Genomic DNA, 17,689 nt, shown 5'->3' on the forward strand with positions numbered 1-17,689 from the left:
GTAACATCTGCAGGCTGTAATTTAAATTGGTGCTTGCTTCATGCAGTTACAGGGTAAGGACAATAAATAATGCAATTTAATTGAATTTTATTTATTGAAAAACTTCTTATTCTTTCAAACAAACAATTTTTAATCAACATTTAATTTCAAATTAAAGTCCTGACAAGAAAGTAGCACATTATATTCATGTTTTGCTCTTGCTTCCCATATGGAAAAGGTTTGCTAAAAAAAACTGTGATTCTTATATGTTCCAACAGAATATTGTAAGAGACATATATGCTACAAAAAACACAAATCTAAATTGCATAATATTAATGTATGTTTAATCATATATGTCCTACATACAACTAAAGGCATATAGTTTTTGATGAAATAAAAACATAGGAAAATAATGCAAATTTAATATGAATGTCCAGCATATTAAGACATGTATAAAACACAGTGCAGTTTAGCAGTATAAGGCTGTACTTTACGCATGCTCTTGTCTTGTCCTAAGTTGAGCCCCTATAATCTAACATGGTCATATACTGTATAATCAACCTTAGATGAAACACAACATTTAAACTACACACACAAGCACACATTTTAATTAGAAAATTATTTATTAGTGTATTCTACTACAAGATATAGTTGCATATTTCATATATCAATAGTTTTCATTTTAAATCCTGCATCACCAGATTTTATTTTCATTTGTCACAATTTCTCTAAACTTTAGTACTAAATTACTAAATTTAGTATACAACTGTTCCATTCTTAATCTACAAACATAAAACTTTCCAAAATATAAAGTGATTCTTATGCATATCACCACCAGAGTTCATGTCACATATATACAACAATTTATTTCAGCCAATTTTAAACATTTAATCACTGTTCTTGAAACATATTTGACTCAACATTGTTCATTTGCAATAATATGTTCTGATTGGTTCACAAACAACAGACCCAGACAGTTCACAGTTTATGTAAATACACGGCCTCACAATGTCATTGCTGTCAACTGCTCTTTCAAATCCTGTAGGAAAATGAACAGTCCGCATAAAGGTCAGTGATATTTTGTCAGCAGATCCTCGAACCAGCTTCTGCACTGTACAATTTCCAAATTTGCCAACTGCATATAAGTGATGTTGGTCATCACTGACACAGAGAGAGTGTGAAACCTTGAAAATACTGCCATCTTTCAATATCACAGCTGAGTTGTTCCTTTTCTTTGTCTTTGTGTACAGTATGTTTGGCTGTGAATGACCTCTCCGTTGACAACTATTCTGTTGTAGTACCTGCCAATAGAGGTCCCAGGTACATCTAGCAATGCATTCATATCATTTTCAGACACTGGCCTAATCTTTGGCACTCCAAGTGCAGTCACGCTGTCATATCTAGCATAGTTATTTACATGACGTTTACCAGAGGTCATTTCTGTGTAGAATGATTTAATTTCAGGCGAGCCATCACTGGATGAGCAGTATGGCTACTGTATGGCTATATATATACCATACACCATTGCATACTTTTGTCATGTAAAACTCATATAAGACTTCTTACAGTATTCACTTATAATGCAAAAATCCCATACAAGTTGTATGTGTGCTATTTAGTATGAAATGGGCCATAATTGGTCTGATTTTGTATAGGACATGTATTGGCCTTACATGAAACACAGAAGGTAATTCTGTCTGATTTAAGTAAGGAAGATATATGGTAGCTGTATATGAACCATGCAGGTTTTTTTCATATGGGTTGCCTTGAAATGGGGGTAGATTTCCTGTAATGTCACTTATTGGAAACTGCAGTTAGCAGAAAGTGATCTGGTTTGACCGGTTGTGTAAAAGTAAATTCTTCTAATTTTTCAAAAAGTGGTTGGTCCCACCCACATCCAAAACAAACACCAATGAAAATCCTCCGAATGAGCTTTATGATTGAATCAGAGATAAACGTTATGGAGGGTGGGGCCAGAGAACCACTGATAAATGTGGCAGTATTTACTTGACATCTCATTAAACCTGACAGTTGAGGAAACAGCAGTAATATCACAGACCAGAAGATAAGGATGAAGATTAACACAGCTTTGTGTATTGCCGGAACCATACTTCTCAACATAGCAGGTACAATCTATACCATGAAAAAATTTGATATAAGTTTAATGAAGCATTTAATTAAATTGTTTAATAACTGACAAGCAATTGAGTTCCTAAAAACCTTTGTGAACACATACACAACAGACTTGACTGAATTGATGTTTCTCATGATACATCTAAAACCTTTGGATCTAAAGACTTGTGGTTAAATGCTTGTAATTGCGTTTGTAGTTATCTTTTAGAAGCTAAAATATTTTTTTTTATTTGTTTAATATTATAATTTTGGTCTCTTTATAAATCTCATACTTTTAAAATAGTGATAATAACAATAAAAATGAATAGTGTCCAAACGTTTGACTGTCTATTATATTACTGTTTTTCAATTGTAAGTATACTGTATATCATAATAATTGAAATATTTTTATATTTCAATAATAAATATTGTATTTAAAATTACAACTAGCTAACAGTTTATAGCTATATATTTTTTTCATAGATTGATTTAAATTGCTATATGTCTAAAATCAAGTCAAGTCACATCTAAAAAAAAAACGTTTTTAAAGCATATTTATTTTAGGGTGACCATATTTTAGTTTTCAGAAAAGAGGACAGGGCGTGGTTAAGGGTTGGGGGCGTTGTTGGGGATGAATGGGTCAAAAAATACTTGACAAAAAAAAGCCGGTTTCATGTTTTGTGTGCAAAGGCAAGCGCCAGTCAATTAGTACACGATTAATGGTCCCATGAAAAACTTTGAAAAACAGACAATTTCATGAATCTATAATCTATATTTTTGTCTTGTTTCCAGTCCAAATATCTTAAAATTCTTAAATAAAGAAGCATTTACCACGAAGCATAAGTAAAATGACATAAGAAATTCTATCTTGTTTTCTGATTTAAAAAAATCTAAATTAAGTGTGTTTTTGCTTAAATCTAGCAAAATGATCTGCCAATGGGGTAAGAAAAATATAACTTAACTAAACTTAATTTAATGTTTTTTTATTTTTGTTTTTTTTAGAAAACAAGATATCATTTCTTATGTCATTTTACTTATCTAGTAAATGCTTCGTGATTTAAGAATTTTTTGATATTTGGACTGGGAAACAAGACAAAAATACTAATTAAGAAAACCATTTTTTGCTGTGTAGTCTTTTATACATTGAAACTTCAGTATCTGTCAAAAACGGACAACTTGTAATGCAGAAGGATTTTCTGTATATGAGACGAAGTTTTATCTTGTTTTCATGCCAATGGTGCATGCAGGCACTGATGTTAGTTTAACAGTAACACTTTATCAGCTCTGTACAAATGACTGTCTACTTTGTCTTTGTCTACCCACACAGGTTCCCTCTGCCAGTTAGATGGTAAGTTGTCATAATGACCATAAAACTCTTGTTCCACGCAGAATGTGTCTTCTATGTCTGTGAGGCATTTTAAGGAATTCTCATATTACTTTTTCTCTCATTAGTATGTGGTCAAGCCCCCCTAAACAATAAGATTGTTGGAGGGGGGGATGCAAAGGAAGGGTCTTGGCCGTGGCAAGTCAGCATTCGTCTCGGGGAAAGCGGTTTATGTGGTGGGAGTCTAATCAATAAAGACTGGGTTTTATCTGCAGCTCACTGCTTCCAGGAGTATGTTGGCATCTTAAATTAAGCTTAAAGGGATAGTTCACCCAAAAAATGAAAATTATCCCATGATTTACTCTCCCTCAAGTCATCCTAGGTGTATATGACATTCTTCTTTCAGACAAATACAATCGGAGTTATATATATATATATAAAAAAATACTGGCTCTTCCAAGCTTCATAATGGCAGTGAATGTTTTTTTGCTATTTTGAAGTGCATCCATCCATCATAAAAGTGCATCTATCCATCATAAAGTGCTCCACACAGCTCCAGGGGGTTTATAAAGGTCTTCTGAAGCGAAGCGATGTTTGTGTAAGAAAAATATCCATATTTAAAAGTTTATAAAGTAAAATAACTAGCTTCCGGCCAAACGAATATACTGGGCCCTATCATACACCTGGCGCAATGCAGCGCCATGTGCGACGGCCATTCACTGCCATTATAAAGCTTGGAAGAGCCAGGACATTTTTTAATATAACTCCAATTGTATTCATCTGAAAGAAGAATGTAATTTTCATTTTTGTGTGAACTATCACACTAAGATACAATTGTAAATTGATAATTGTGGGATTAAAGTAGACTTTCTATATTTACAGCTACGGTGCGTCTGACATTGTGATGTACTTCGGGCGTCAGAGCCAATCGGGCTCAAACCCTAATGAGACATACAGGACAGCGAGTCGAGTTATCAAGCATCCTGACTATAACAATCCCAAGTTTTCGAACGACATAGCACTGGTCCAGCTCTCTTCTTCTGTGAATTTCACTGATTACATTAAGCCAGTCTGTCTGGCGGCTGCTGGTAGTGTATTTGCTGGAGGTGAAGAGAGCTGGGTGACTGGATGGGGAACGCTACAGCCTGGAGGTGAGTGAATATTTGCTTGTCAATTAACTGAACAAAAAGAATACTGTAACCCTTTTTACCTAGCAATTTACCTAGAAATGTTTTTTAAAAGCTGTCAAAATATATCCTCTGAATGTGTCACAGGCCAGAATCCTGACATACTGCAGGAGATTATGTTACCAATTGTCAACAGCAGTGCCTGTTATAAAGCTTATGGAGGGATCATCACAATCACAAGCGAAATGATTTGTGCTGGATTTTTAAATGTGGCAGGGAAAAGTTCATGTCAGGTAAGACATCATTTTGATATAAAGCAATTTACAAAACTACTGTCCAGTTTTCGGTCACCTGCACACTTCACACTGCCAACCTAGTTGCTCAGTTAAACTCTTAAAGTCTTTACTCCACTGATCATGAACTCATACGCTACAACTGCTTACTACACCTGATCTGCAGAGAAAAGCATGGAGTTGCAGTCCCAGACTATTATAAGGGATAGTTCACCCAAAACCTTCTAGAACCTTCTGAAACAGTTTGCAGCTCGAGTCAGCACAGATCTACAAGTTACTCGATCAAAACTCACTTTCTGACGTGCCCGACAGTCACTCTGACTCCAAATGAGTTAAAAAAAAACAAACGGCGTATATGATCCTATGATGCTGGTTTTTGCCAACTCATTCAGCGCTCCAGTTACTCCAACTGTCCATTGAACTGAGAACAGTACGGATATGTCCGACAGTACGGATAAAGGCGCCAAAATGTATGTTTCTGTTATATTTTGCTGAAAAGCATAAAGAATAACATATAAAACATATTGGAAATATAACAGGTATCCGATGGCAGTAGTTCTCGAGTCAACAGAAGTTCACTGATAATGGTTTGATTAAGTTGATTTATTCACTTTATTTGCTTTTAAATATCCGCATTTCACATCATTATTGGGTGCTTTAATAATCGGATGATTTGACTTGATTGAAATGAACCGTTTCGCTTTATAAGACCTCACATCGTCAGGAGCCACGGGTATTAATTTTATGTTGCCTGTATATGCTTTTTTGATTCTGAAAATTATGGTAACTCTGGATTTGCATAAATAAATAAATAAATAGAGAGAAATACTGCCAAATAGACAACTGAAACATACAATCTGTCCATCTGTCCACCAAAGCATTTCTTAGTCTTCTGAAAATGCCCAGCTTGATACGCTTAACAGCGCTTTGAAGGCACAATCCACGGAAGTAATGTGCTACTTAGTATCTTATTTCACAGATAATTAATTTTAGGAACAATTACTGACCTGCAATATTAACTTCACCTACATTATTATTTATAGTCGACAAGGATGTGACAGTTGGCCAATGTGGTCTTTGTCCTCACGCATCCTCCACTGTGATTGGATGGCAAAAACTGACAGTGAGTAGTGCTGCGTTTTACCTATAGACTGTTTAAAAAAAAGATGGACTATGCATCTCACTGTAGGAAAATAAAGCCAAAATCTCCCAGAAATGGCCGCTGTCATATTGTGCTGATGACATCATTTGGAGCCAGAATCTGCGCAGATGAAGCTGCAGTATCAAGGTCTCTCCCAAACTCTTGTAGACTCAATCACAAGCCTATCACATCCTGTCTATGTTCAATCATATGTGCAGATGTATGCATATCTACCTATGCAGCAGCATGCATTTATTGGCTTGTATTTCCTATTTCTCTTATCACCCTGTGCAACTGTGCAGGGTAAAAGAAAGTGTCTTTACAAATGTATAGCAATAGTCTTCCTTCCAGCTGTTGCACAACTTTGCTCCAAAATATAAATCTAGAGCGGTTGGGAAAAGCTGTGCAACTGTACAGCTTTAATTGGCATTGGCTGTACAGCCTGTAAATTATCTGGTAAAACATTTATTTAATGTATGTTAGATGTGCAGCAGCAGCATGTCTTACATGCTCACAGGAATGTGTGTGAATGTATTGGCAGTAGCAAATCATGGTACTCGGTAGCAGCAGTGTAGCCGATCTATTCCGCAAGACCAAATACATTAACATTGCCATATCCATTATATGCTAATATCTATTTCATGCCAATCTCTCTGAGACAGAAATATCTAGTTCTGGCATGAAACTCTAGATAGTGCAGGCTGATAGGTCCATAACTCAATTTGGTTGCGATCACATTGTTATCTACATAGCACAGCTGATTGTTTGCTGTTGCGGTATTATTATGGTAGTATTTGATTTACTGTTAGCAGTCTTCAGTGCGCTTTCAGAAACCCTCCACCCTCCCCAGCTCCACCTGTATAGTTCTGCTACAGGGTTATTTTGTGTATGTTACATGTGTAGCAGCAGCATGTCGTGAATGTATTGGCAGTAATAAGTCTCGGTACAGATCTATTCCACCAATACCAAATACATTAACATTGCCATATCCACTACAATGCCAATCTCTCCAAGAATTGTAATGACAGAAATAACTAAATTAAACCAAACGTGTTCAAAAAACTTACTTTTGAACATCCGTCATCATGGTAAGAACTACCCAAAATGACAGAAACCATCTTTGGGGAAATATTGAATTTTTTTTGTTTGGCTCACGTCCCATTCGTTTACATGGAGAGGACAGGGACCTCTACTGCAGCCAGCAACCAGGGGGCGATCAAAATGTTTTGGCTTCACTTTTCAGGATGCGTGCGGCACACTTGGTTTTACTCAAAGTCTAACATTTTGGGCTGAAAAAATCTTTGGTGGACACACGGCTGGCATACTTTTACCTTTCGGCTACACTGTTGCATACATGTGTCTGTAACAGTTGTTCACTGTATATTGTCAGAAATATAAATGCTGAATGTTTGTGAATACAGGGAGACTCTGGAGGTCCATTGGTCAGTAGGAACAGCTCCCGGTGGATTCAGTCCGGCATTGTGAGTTTTGGTGCAACACGATGTGATGACCCCAGATATCCCAGTGTGTTTGCCAGAGTTTCTCAGTTCCAGAACTGGATCACATCTTACATGGGCAGCAACCCTCCTGGATTTGTTGCGTTCAACTCCAGTGGATTCAGTTCACTCAACCTCCTTTTATTTACCATTTCTCTCACATTCTCCATCATTCCTTTCACCTTCTCCCAGTATCTCTCTTCCTAAAGATAGTTTGAACAGTAATTCTAAGGGTTCTTTGATGAAGAGGATCAAAGGGTTCTTTGTGCTGTTCATGCTCTCACACAGAGATAAAAAGAGCAGTTATACTGTTATTTTTGGTCATTTATTTTTTATCTTTTTAATAAAGTACTATTCTTGAAAAGCTATCCTATTGACATTATAAGGGCATAAATTAATGAAGTTCAGCATGCTTGTGTCCTCTGAGATTAAGGATGTTTGCAAAACTACTTGAGATCGACTGATCTTGTTTGTTTTATAACAGTACCGGTTATTTTTATGTTTATATGTCTGATAACTGATGCATAACTGAAATAGGGTCTGAAGCTCTGCAATGTGATCAGGGATACTGGTAGTGGAAAATGTAATCAATCACCATGTTGTAATCACACTGTCTTAACAGAATAAATACAAAAGAAGGAACTGACATGGGGAAGATTCTCTCTCTCTTCAAAATCTTTTGTAACATAATAAAAAAAACCTTTACAATCACTTTTAATCAATTTACATCCTTGCTGAATGAATTTAATGTCCTCAAAAAATATCTTGCTGACTCCATACTTTTCAACAGTAGTGTACACAAATATATTAAGCAGCATAACTGTTCAACATAATAATAAAAAAAAAATATTAGAATTAATTCTGAATGATCATGTAACACTGAAGACTGGAGTAATGATGCTGAAAATTACAGAAATAAATGACTAAATTTTTAAATATATTAATAGAAAACAGCTATTTTAATTGTAATAATATATCACAAAATATATTTTGTGATACTGTTTTTATTGTATTGTTGATCAAAGCATGAGCAGAGATTCCTTTAAAAAAAACAAAGAATCTTTATTTATATATATATATGTAAGCCCGTATATCGGTCCAATGGCGGTCTCCAATAATACGGGGAAGGTTGCTGTGCGTTACTGTCTTTCCTTTTACGCAACACAACAAGATTAAATGAAATACATGTTCTCATTTGTATTACCTCGTTATTTCATCTGACTCCATAAATGAAAAAGGTTTTAATGATATCTGAGCACCATTAAAAGTGAGCAAATGTTTGATTATTCTTTTTAACTTTTTAAGTATATTTTACCCATTCCAGATTAGGAAACTATGTCGCTCAGACAGAGGTCCTCATGTCTTCTGTTTAACGTGGGTCTCACGTTCACAAGCTCATCAGTTTAGTCATCAAACAGAGGTAATTGCTATATACCTGAGATCAGTCACATTCACGTTTACACAAAGATACTTTGGTATAGCCCCCATGGAATTGCATACACTTTAATTTAAAAATGGTCTCTGTCTCATATAGCCTTGTTATTTGTACACGCTGTGACTATACAGATCACAACATGTAAATAGGAAAATGTTTGCATTATTTTGTCACTTATTGGGATTAGTATGCTACCATTATCCATTTACATCCAGTCTTTGTGCGAAGCTAGGCTAGCGGTGGGTGCGTCAAATAACACTTACAGAACGCACAGAAATGAAAAAGGTATGTATGGACTTATCTAACTCTGGGGGATACTGTGAATAAGCTAAAGTCCCAAAAAGTCGGAGTGTTCCTTTAAATCACTTGAGTTACATGGATTACTTTCATGCTGCCTTTTCTTGTTTATGTAAGCAATACGGTACGAGAGGCTGTGCTGTATCGTGAATAAGTAACGGCTGAAGGGCGTTGTTAGGCACGACGCGAAGCGGAGTAACCCCTTCAGCCGTTACTTATTCACGATACAGCACTTGCCTCGAGTACCGTATTGCTTTTATAAAACGGTTGCCACACAATACAAATATTAAAGCCGAAAAATATTTATCTATGCAACTTTCATGAAGTAAAATCACTAAAAGCATTCCTTCCACTGGAAAAAATAGTCCCTGACCGTAAACTGCAACAGAAGTTACATACATTATTTCGCCAATAGATGGCGACAAAGACTATCTTATGAATGAGTCAGTCGGTAGAGAAGACTTTTATATTGAAAAGACTCAAACTTGTTTTCACGGAGAAGGAAGACGCAACTGACAGATGACTAACTATAGGCACGGGAAACCCCCTTAACTGTTAACTGTTAAAAGGACAAGATATTGCAGCAGACATTCAAACAGATTATTTTATTATGAATATAGGACTGCCCATACAGAAATGTAATATATGTCAATATATGTAAATTACATATATAATGTTAGTGCCCATGTATGTCTGCTGCATATATGAGAATATATGCAAAATTCATATATGTAAAACACATATACATATATGAAACATATATTTCAAAATATATCAAAAATGGCCGTTTTCATGTAAGTGCCATATATTTTCCCGTATATGCACATAAATGTGAAATATATGTAAGACGCATATATGTATACACGCATATATGGCGCATATATGTATACACGCATATATGGCGCATATATGTATACACGCATATATGACGCATATATGTATACACGCATATATGGCGCATATATGTATACACGCATATATGGCGCATATATGTATACACGCATATATGTATACACGCATATATGACGCATATATTTATACATGCATATATGACGCATATATTTACACATTCATATATGTACTTATTTCTATAGTACATACTTTCACATGTATTAGGGATACAAACCTTATATCTGAATGCCTTGAAATTAAATGCCTATAGTTGGAGATTGTCTATTGTGTGAATACCAAATATAGTATTTTAATACAATAATGCAGTGTTTTCTTTGTCATTTTTGACAAATACATCCACAAAGTACCATAACCATATGCCACAGCTTTAAAAATGCATCAGTATCACATGCATGTACACTGTAAAACTTTTCACTGTAAATTTACAGTTAAATACTGGCAGCTGGGTTGCTATCCACATACTGTATTTTTACAACACTACTACAGTAAACAGCATTTACAGTACTCCACTGTAATTACCAAATACAGTATATACCACATTTTACATTAAACTTGTCGACAGCAATAAATTGTATTTTTACAGGGAAAACTGCTTTTATTATTACATAATTAAAATATTATACTTTAAGGTTTCATAAGAGTAGTCACACTAGGAAAAAGAAAACATTTTCTGGGTTTTAAAACATTTATTTAGTTAAAATGCCATCTGTGAACATGTTGGCTGAATTACTTTTTAAACATAAAATGCAATTTTAACACTTAAACAGGTAACAGTTAGCACTTAATTAAAGGAATAGTTCACCCAAAAATTTAAATTAGCACATGATTTACTCACCCTCAAGTCATCCTAGGTGTATATGACATTATTCTTTCAGACGAATACAATCAGAGTTCTATTAAAAAATGTCCTGGCTCTTCCAAGCTTTATAAAGACCATAGTCCATAAAAGTGCAAATGAAATCCCATTCAAAGTCTGCAAGGTTTCGCAGAAGTGAGGACACCTGTAGGCTTACAGTGGTGTTCTTGTTTTGCACAACTTGGCCAGTTTTCTTTGAAGTTACTTGTCCTTTCTTTGTTTTTGATCCACGTTCAGGATTGATGTCAAGAAAGCGTCTAAAAGGCAGAAAAAAACAACAACTAAATATTATTAACTGAGTGTATATATTTTGACAAAGAGAGACAGCACAAAAGCGGTCTAAAACTGAACAACATGAAAAAAATAAAATAAATGCAATGTTGGATGTTGTGAGAAAAAAAAATGCAATGTTGGATGTTGTGATCAATAACTGATATTTTTTCTGCCCTGGTAAAATACATCAACTCAATGTGTCTGTTTACATGCACACTGTCAACTAACTAAATTTTTGGAAGTGGGGTTGCCAGATTTAAAGTTTTATTCTACAACTTTTGTCTACTCATCACCCAGCTCATTAACAATATCATGCCCTCATCCGGTGCCATCAGAGTATCAGTGGAAAGGCAGTCTTTAGACTCTCCGTTTATATAGAGCACACACTGCCAGAATCCAGCCCAAACCTTTGTGACAGAAATAATTTAACTTAATTGCAAGCCTTGCAAGTTTATTGCATATATGACAACATGATTTACCAGACTAAATGCATGTTTGCACCCAAAAATTTTAATTCTGTCATTATTACTCACCCTCAAGACTTTTGTTCATCTTCGGGACACAAATGAAGATATTTTTGATGAAATCTGATAGTTTTGTCCTTCCATTGATATCAATATCATTGCAACTGTCAAAGCCCAGAAAAGTGGTAAAAACATTGGTAAATATATACCTACAGTGGTTCAACCTAAATATTATGAAGCAGGGTTTCTGCACATTTTTTAAAGTCAAATTTAAGGCTTTTTAAGACCTTTTTAAGACCCGAAGAAATCAAAATTAATACCATGCATTAGGGGTGAGCAATATTGACAAAATATGTCTCGATCGATATTTTCAAAGTTTTCTTGATAATAATTAGATAACATTTTACGGATTGTGTTTCTGTGCTTGGTGCCATGGCTTGTTTAGGCCTGTTGACAGCTGACTGACAAAGATATTCATATTCTATGCAGTGGTCAGTTTACAGCAGTGACAGAAATTAACATTTTTTATTAAGGGGTAATATATTTGCCACCTTAAATTGATTTCAAGGGGCATTTTCACCTATATACGGACATTTGTAGATGTTTCAACAAGATATCTTTCACATCTACTGCAGTCAGATTCACCCGTGTTCACTCTGAAGGAATCACTCACATGGCTGGGCACTTGTATGACACATCAAGGATGTTAAGAGGCTAAAAGCAGGTTTAAAAATTGAAGTCAACAGGGTGCAAATTTTAAAAAGAGGATAACACGGTGTAGGCAACACCGATTTTTGTCGTTGTTCTCTGTATTGACAGCACTCCAAATTTACAAAAAAATTAGCTCAATGTTAAAATTGACCGGAGTTCTCCTTTAAGGTTGCACTAGTTACATTGATTATTTAAACAATGTTTTTACTAGCTTTCTGGGCCTTAAAAGTTGCAAAGACGTTGCTGTCTATGGGTGGTTCAGAAACCTCTCAGATTTCATCAAAAATATCTTAATTTGTGTTCTGAAGATGAACGAAGGTCTTACAGGTTTGGAACGACATGAGGGTGAGTAATTAATGACAGAATTTTCACTAATCCTTCAACTGAAAACAACTTGCACTGATATATCTTAAAATATATGACTGCCACTGTTTTATCTCAAGATGCACACCAGTAATGTTTTTTTTTTTTTAATGATACATTATTATAAAAGCTGCTTAAATACCCTAATTTTATTAAGGCCTAGACCTGGCTTAAGCTAAGCCCTGTATGGAAACCAGGGCCATATTGTTCATACCAGTAGTCAACATAATAAATACTGTCAAGTCAAGGTTAGTGACACAATTCAGTCTAATATATATATATATATATATATATATATATATATATATATATATATATATATATATGTATGTATGAATGGCAAATATGCCAATGACTAACCTCTGACCAAACTCAAGGTGCTGCCTCTTCCTGGTACTGCAAGCTGAAGTTATAGGAGGAGGCAAACAGCGCTGCCAGGCCAGTGATGAAGAGGCTGTGATGCTTCACACACACCTTGACCTTCCAAACTTAATATCCAGCACTGGTTGCTTAGAGATTGACCTGTAATGGAATAAAAAAGAAAATAAAAAAAAAAGAATAAATAAATAATATTAATAATTAAAATAACTACTGTGGGTTCCACTGTGGTTCGATGTAGTTGTCTATTCATAGTTCTATGAATTAAATTTTTCAACTAAAAATTAAAATTGGTTAGAATGCTAAAATGCACTGGCATATAATTTTGTTTGTTTTAAGCATAAACTCACTTAATTTTGACTTATTCTTTCAGAAAACAAGACAATTTTTACGTGTCTAATAAATGCTTCTTCATGTAAGAATTGTAGATATCTGGACTGGAAACAAAATAAAAACACTAATTAAGAAAAACATATTTTGCAGTAGGGTGAGTAAATGATGGCTTTTCATTTTAGGTTTCATCTACCCCTTTAATGTTTACATACCAGGAAATAAGTCGTGGACTTTCTGGCAAATGTAGATTGCTGGACATCAGCGATGCAAATTTCTGAAACAATTTTTAAAAAGGACAGCACAACCTTGATCAACAGAACCCAAAACATAAAACATATTACAAATTAATGAGATTTGCTGAATAATCTCTACTTATCTGCTTGAAGGATAACACCGTCTAACTTCTTTGAATTAGGGAGTAGTTGTAGGACCATGGGATGGCAATCAGGAACAGGCCTACTACATTTGAAAACAGCATTAGGAACATGGATTTTCATGTGCTAGCAAAATTCTGACAACGATTCAAAAGCACGATCACAGAACTGACAGAATTTGACAGCATTTTTTTTTTTTTTACAACATAGACTATAACTGTAACACTACTTAAAAGCACTTACATTAACAATGGCCATCAGATTACAAAGCCTAAAACGAAAAAAAATATCAAATGCACGTCATGCAAATAGCATGGTAAAGGTTGTCTATTATATGAAATGTCGAAGTTAACGTTACTTGGTAAACAGGTGGAACAGAGTCAGTGAATTGCTTGCGCGGCCACGGTAGTAAACCGCGTTCGCAAAATCAAACCAAATACGTGAAAACAATGTAGAAATGCGAACGCAAAAAAAAAAAAAAAAAAAACTTATATATTGGCTTACCGTATCACTCAGTTGAACAATTCTCCATCTTCTCAAACTCTAAATCCCACTTATCGTCACGCGCAGGTTAGATTATTCAATGACAAATTCTTCCATCTGTCTTCAGGTAGCTGCTACCATAGATATCATATAAAGGCTGCTACCGTTAACGTCGTCCATTTTCTGCTGCGTCACAGGCAACTAATGTTTGAAACACGAACCGAACCGAACCGAACCGAACCTCAAAAAAGCTTTAAAATTGCTCACAGATTCGCAGACATTGTTTATCTTGATAACAGGAATGATTATTTTGTTCAGTTGAATCCCGCTGACAAAACGAGTTTGCCTGTTGTAGCTGCCTAACGTTACTGTCTGCTCGCATGACGCGTCACATTTGAACTGAATTGAGCGCGAAAGAAATCAATCCCACAATGCAATGCCTTTTCAGTCAGTATGATGGTAACGAATTTATCAGGACGAAAACATAAATGTGCTGTATATTTACAGCTGTTCTGTAAAAGATACAGCTTAATACTGTATTATGGAAATACAGTAGCCTACAATTCTGTAAGAAATTCGTTGTAAATTTACAGTAAAGGGTTACAGTGTATGTTTACATACATTTATTAAATATGTTGAAAACAAATATGTATGTCACATATTTATAATTAATGTTGTCCATATATGCGAGAAACCAATACTATACTGTAATATATGCAGATATATGGTATCATATATGGATGAACTCAAATATTTTCTTCACATGTTTGGACACATACATGTTCATATATGCTGCAGGCATATATTGTGTTCTCAGATAAGTCAAATATATGTATAGATATATGTTGCAGGCATATATTGTGTTCTCAGATAAGTCAAATATATGTAGAGATATATGTTGCAGTCATATATTGTGTTCTCAGATAAGTCAAATATATGTATAGATATATGTTGCAGTCATATATTGTGTTCTCAGATAAGTGAAATATATGTATAGATATATGTTGCAGTCATATATTGTGTTCTCAGATAAGTCGAATATATGTATAGATATATGTTGCAGTCATATATTGTGTTCTCAGATAAGTCAAATATATGTAGAGATATATGTTGAACATATATTGTGTTCTCAGATAAGTCGAATATATTTATAGATATATGTTGCAGTCATATATTGTGTTCTCAGATAAGTCGAATATATGTATAGATATATGTTGCAGGCATATATTGTGTTCTCAGATAAGTCGAATATATGTATAGATATATGTTGCAGTCATATATTGTGTTCTCAGATAAGTCGAATATATGTATAGATATATGTTGCAGGCATATATTGTGTTCTCAGATAAGTCGAATATATGTATAGATATATGTTGCAGGCATATATTGTGTTCTCAGATAAGTCGAATATATGTATAGATATATGTTGCAGGCATATATTGTGTTCTCAGATAAGTCGAATATATGTATAGATATATGTTGCAGTCATATATTGTGTTCTCAGATAAGTCAAATATATGTATAGATATATGTTGCAGGCATATATTGTGTTCTCATACAAGTCAAATATATGTATAGATATATGTCATGCTATTTAAAATATAAGTACATATATGGCCATATATTACATTTTTGTATGGGTGACCTGAAGGAAAATGCAATGTCTACTGTGAATGCAGGTAACTTTACACTCGCTTTCTCGCTTCAATGAACAATTCGCTAGTTGCATATATAGAACGTTGCCGACATCCGGTTTGTTTCCGGTAAGCTGTCCCACTTCCGCTCGCCTCATTCCTGAAGATGGAGCTGTTTTACACGAGAAGCCTGCAGAATCTACCTAAGTTTACCATCAATGATCTGCACCGGATCATTAACTCCTTTTCATCTGCTCCCAGGAGTAAGAGAGAGAAGGGGTTTAAAATGTATATTTCACAATTCATCGACAACTATGAAGGTAAGTTACATTTTTTTTTACTGCGTCATATATTCACGGTGACAGCAGAGTTAGCAAACTAACGTTACCGCTGACTAGAACTAGGGCTAGCAGTAGCTTGATGTTAAGTTACCTCAGCTAACTAAATCACCTATGGTGATTTAACGTTACAGGCCATATCTCTCATTATTATAGTAAGTTAGATAGTTTTACCCAGTGACTTTATTTTACATACACCTCTTCTTTTTAGTCTGATTTAAAGTTAATCCGTTCACAAGATCTTAACGTAACTAATTTCCTGCTTGATTGGAATAACGTTAGCGTATCAAATAGATGTGTACATACACATACTATCTCTATCAATCTGGTTAAGAAATGGATGTTTGATCGGACCCCATCATAATTGGTTTTAAAATAAAAAGGTGTCATGTAAACGGGGCTATTCTGTAAAAAAAAAAAAAAAAAAAAAAAAACCTTCTACATTAAAAAGCCATTTTGCCTGTCACGTGCATAGCTGTAAGTGGCTATACTATAGCAAATCTTGCCATATCACTTTTGAGTGATTGTACTATGTAATTATTCCTAAAAGATATTGATGTGTTACTTAAATGATAATCAATGTGATGTTATCCCTAACTCAGTATCAAACAAAGTGTCAGGCACAGGGAGAGTCAGTGTGCGAGCTATGTGCCACAGGTCCCTGAGGAAAAAGGAGAGACCTCACAACTTGAGAGTAGGATATAGTTCACATCACATTTTACTGCACTGGCTAGGATTAATGTTTGTTATGTGTGTGTAGTAACTTTTTCTTCTGTTTTCTTCCTAGATTGTCCTCGAAGACTCCTCCCCAGTGCAGCTGTTTGAGACGGTGTGCTCGTGTGCTGCTGGCAAAGCACTTTGCAACCATACCGTGGCTCTCCTTTTTCAGACTGCGACCTACTCTCAGCTCCGCCTCCTTGCTGTACCCCCAGTCCTTAGCTGCACCGAGACAGAGCAACGCTGGCACAAGCCAAGGACTATGGTATTTTTCAGAGCATTATTATTATCAGTAGCCACATGTGCCAGGTATAGTTTGTCTGTGCATGAAATACAACATTTTCCACACGTTACATTTAACCACCTCTGAGATGTCATTTCTTTTTACTTTTATCATTGATTGATAGGGTGTAAAACCAGGCCGGGTCAGTGATATGGTTGTGTTGTCTGCCAAGCCCACACAAAAGACAGTAGCCAGTGGTGTCAGGTAGGTTACGTCTTGTAATTAAAAAAATTATCATGCAAATGTGGCTATCTGTCACACAGATATGTATACTAATTTAAATTGTGATATAAAATTCTACATAGGAGCACTCTCTACAAGGCGATGCGGGGGAATATGCCTGATCCTGATGTATTGAAAGTGACA

The 17,689-nt window shown here is 35.1% G+C and overlaps 1 protein-coding gene and 1 long non-coding RNA gene across 2 annotated transcripts; one reads left to right on the forward strand and one right to left on the reverse strand.

The window, feature by feature from the left end:
- The first annotated feature begins 1,970 nt into the window (after positions 1 to 1,970).
- LOC307157114 (chymotrypsinogen A-like) lies at positions 1,971 to 8,809 on the forward strand. Its single transcript, XM_079868884.1, has 6 exons — positions 1,971 to 2,105; positions 3,419 to 3,439; positions 3,544 to 3,706; positions 4,298 to 4,566; positions 4,690 to 4,835; positions 7,398 to 8,809. The coding sequence occupies exons 1-6, from the start codon at positions 2,051 to 2,053 to the stop codon at positions 7,677 to 7,679; spliced, it is 936 nt and encodes a 311-aa protein (XP_079725010.1). The 5' UTR covers positions 1,971 to 2,050; the 3' UTR covers positions 7,680 to 8,809.
- A 2,273-nt stretch (positions 8,810 to 11,082) lies between these two features.
- Positions 11,083 to 13,897, reverse strand: LOC307157116. Its single transcript, XR_013820870.1, has 3 exons — positions 13,707 to 13,897; positions 11,779 to 11,873; positions 11,083 to 11,229 (listed from the first exon to the last, which is right to left on the reverse strand). It is a non-coding gene; the product is annotated as an uncharacterized lncRNA (long non-coding RNA).
- Positions 13,898 to 17,689: the final 3,792 nt, after the last annotated feature.

Source organism: Squalius cephalus (genome assembly GCF_949319135.1).
Source record: "Squalius cephalus genome assembly, chromosome: 4".
Lineage (NCBI taxonomy): Eukaryota > Metazoa > Chordata > Actinopteri > Cypriniformes > Leuciscidae > Squalius > Squalius cephalus.